The sequence below is a fragment of the Cupressus sempervirens genome, chromosome 5 (genome assembly GCF_028749045.1).
Source record: "Cupressus sempervirens isolate cs-2001-9-10 chromosome 5, ASM2874904v1, whole genome shotgun sequence".
Classification (NCBI taxonomy): Eukaryota; Viridiplantae; Streptophyta; class Pinopsida; order Cupressales; family Cupressaceae; genus Cupressus; species Cupressus sempervirens.
This window is the reverse complement of record NC_143122.1, coordinates 219,677,296-219,679,755: the sequence shown is the minus strand read 5'-3', so window position 1 is coordinate 219,679,755 and position 2,460 is coordinate 219,677,296. Positions and strand designations below refer to the sequence as shown.

General features: G+C 39.3%; 1 protein-coding gene across 1 annotated transcript; it reads right to left on the bottom strand.

Annotated features, from left to right (window-relative positions):
* Positions 1-467: 467 nt before the first annotated feature.
* Positions 468-1,546, bottom strand: LOC149555222 (heavy metal-associated isoprenylated plant protein 23-like). The gene is made up of 3 exons (XM_089829301.1): positions 1,351-1,546; positions 1,178-1,253; positions 468-1,086 (listed from the first exon to the last, which is right to left on the bottom strand). The coding sequence occupies exons 1-3, from the start codon at positions 1,426-1,428 to the stop codon at positions 791-793; spliced, it is 450 nt and encodes a 149-aa protein (XP_089685427.1). The 5' UTR covers positions 1,429-1,546; the 3' UTR covers positions 468-790.
* Between the last annotated feature and the right edge of the window lie 914 nt (positions 1,547-2,460).

Sequence of the window (2,460 nt, the reverse complement as noted above, 5' to 3'; positions counted from 1 at the left end):
ACCGTCATAGCGAACGGTAGATTTATTGAGGTCCAATTGAATGAAACAAATATTAATTGGTTTAAAGACATAATTAATCTAAAGAGGATATAGTATTACTTCATTTGAGAGGAATTTTTTAAAATTAGATTCAATAGTCCGAATTCAAAGCTGACGTTTTTACTGATTTCTAATTTTCCATGTAGAAAACATAGGAAAGAAAGTGAACTTATATTTCTTATAAAGAAAACATCGTGTCTATACACAATACCTAAAAGAATCATCTCCAAAACCACCAAAATCTCTTGTAACAACTTCAGATATTTCTCATAATAGGAAATCCTAATAATCCCAAAACGGAAGTTTCCAACATTTTTCGATTACACAATCTAATTCACAGAAACAGAAACTATTATTAACAGACAAAACTGCTCCAAATACTAAAGAATTGAGAAATGCATCTCATAAAATTGTGTGAAATGTACAGATTTACAAACTTTACATTTTACATATAGAATAGCAAACTCAACCGCAAGAAGGGGCATCGGCTTTTACAGAGCTTGCAACGAGTCATCTCTGTTTATACTCACCATTCATTGGTTTCTGAGCTTAGCTGTTCGAGAAGAAACAAATTCCATCTTCCTTATTTTCAATATATATATGTATCTATCTATCTATGTACATCATTCCTACACACTGTGTTGTCTCTCCCCTGTTGTGGTAGAGCAGAAACAGAGTAGTGTACTGAAAATAATGAATTGAATTGGAGCAATGCCAATTGTTATGTACACAATTGCAGGGCATGAAAGGTCTACATAATTGAACAAGCGTCTGGATTGTCGTCGCTGAAGAGAGAGGTGTATCTTTCGTCAGTTTGCTGAGGATTGGGGAAGGTGGGGTCCACATTCCTCACATAACCGGCGGGGGCCTTTTTATCATAGACCTGAGCAGCATATGGGTAGTACACCAGACTGTACGGCTTGTATGGCCAAAACTCCGCATTTTTGCCAGTCCTCCTTTTCACCCTCTTCAACACCTTGTTCGCCTCCACGTAGCCAGACACCGTCACCTTCATTTGCTTTCTATCCACCTCCAACGATCTCACCCCTGCAATATTTGCACTCGAATACAGTTAATAAACATTCACATTCGTCGAACAGATTTTAGTAAAAAGTTTTTATGGATCCCAGCAGCTCACCTTTCATATTTTCTAGCGATTTCTTCACCTTTCTTTCGCACCCTTCGCAGTCCATACGAACTTTCAACACAACCGTCTGCAATTGCACAAAACCAATGCTTCATTAACAAACAGCGTCCTTTGCTTCATGAGATCTGATGTATATGGTGAGGAAAGAAGAGAAAATGGGATACCTGAAACTGCTTAATCTTCTTTGGCCGACGAATAGTTGCTGCCTCCATCATGCTCTCTATCAGAGCCATGCCACCCATCTTCTTCGGCGTTGCTCAAATGAAGTCGAGCAAGCTGAAATGTTTCGAAATCGAAATGTAAAGAGTAGATCGTCTTAGAGACACAAATACAGAAAGAATTAGTAGATTGCTTAGATTGATGAACTAAACGAGTGCTCCGCTCTCAATTTATAAGGAAGCCGATGCGATGCAGAGATCTGGATAAACCAATCACTTGCTCGCATCTCTAAGACGACACGTGTCTGTCTACAATCGTCTGAAATGGATTAAAAAGCAGATGAAGCCGTAGAAGAGTAACGTGGCAGCAGGAGAGAAAACGGACGGGGATTGAGGAAGGGAATCTTTGTTTCCTTGTTTCAGCGAAGCTTCGGTGTAAACGGTTCTTACATAAATTACTCTACATCGATTCGTGGACTTGAAAACGCGATTGGTTTATTAGGAATGGCAGAACGTAACCGTTTCAACAGGTCAGAGTAAATGTATGGCGGTCGTTTTCAAGGTATTTTCGTGGCAAGTGCAACTATATTTCCTTTTTCAATCAACAGACATTCGTCGGAAGTGGACGTGTTGGTCTAATGTAAAGTGAACGACACCCGTTTTCAGTCAAATTAAACGTAGAACGGATAACATGGGTCGAACCGAGAGTCCAACCAGAATGTGCCACGACTTATAAATCGGCGCTGAAATTTGCACCAAAAGATCCAATAGTGACGTGCGAATTGTTAACGTGGATAAGATAAGTGGGTGCATATGGTTCGATTTCCGTAGTCCTGATCAAACATGGTCTCTAGCTGGTTGTCTTCATTGGTATACGTTTCCGTCGTCATTTTTAGTAAAGGAGTAGGTTTGTCAGTTTACATGAATTAGAAATATTCCGGGAGGATATGAGTGTAATATTCTTTAGGAATATTCCGGGAGGATATGAGTGTAACTAGGAATATTCAGGGAGGATATGAGTCACCAATTCCACCGTCATAAACGATTAGTTGTATGAGGAATGTAAGGTAGCATTTGTTGACGTTAAATATAATGGGAAATTTGGTTTGGGACTTT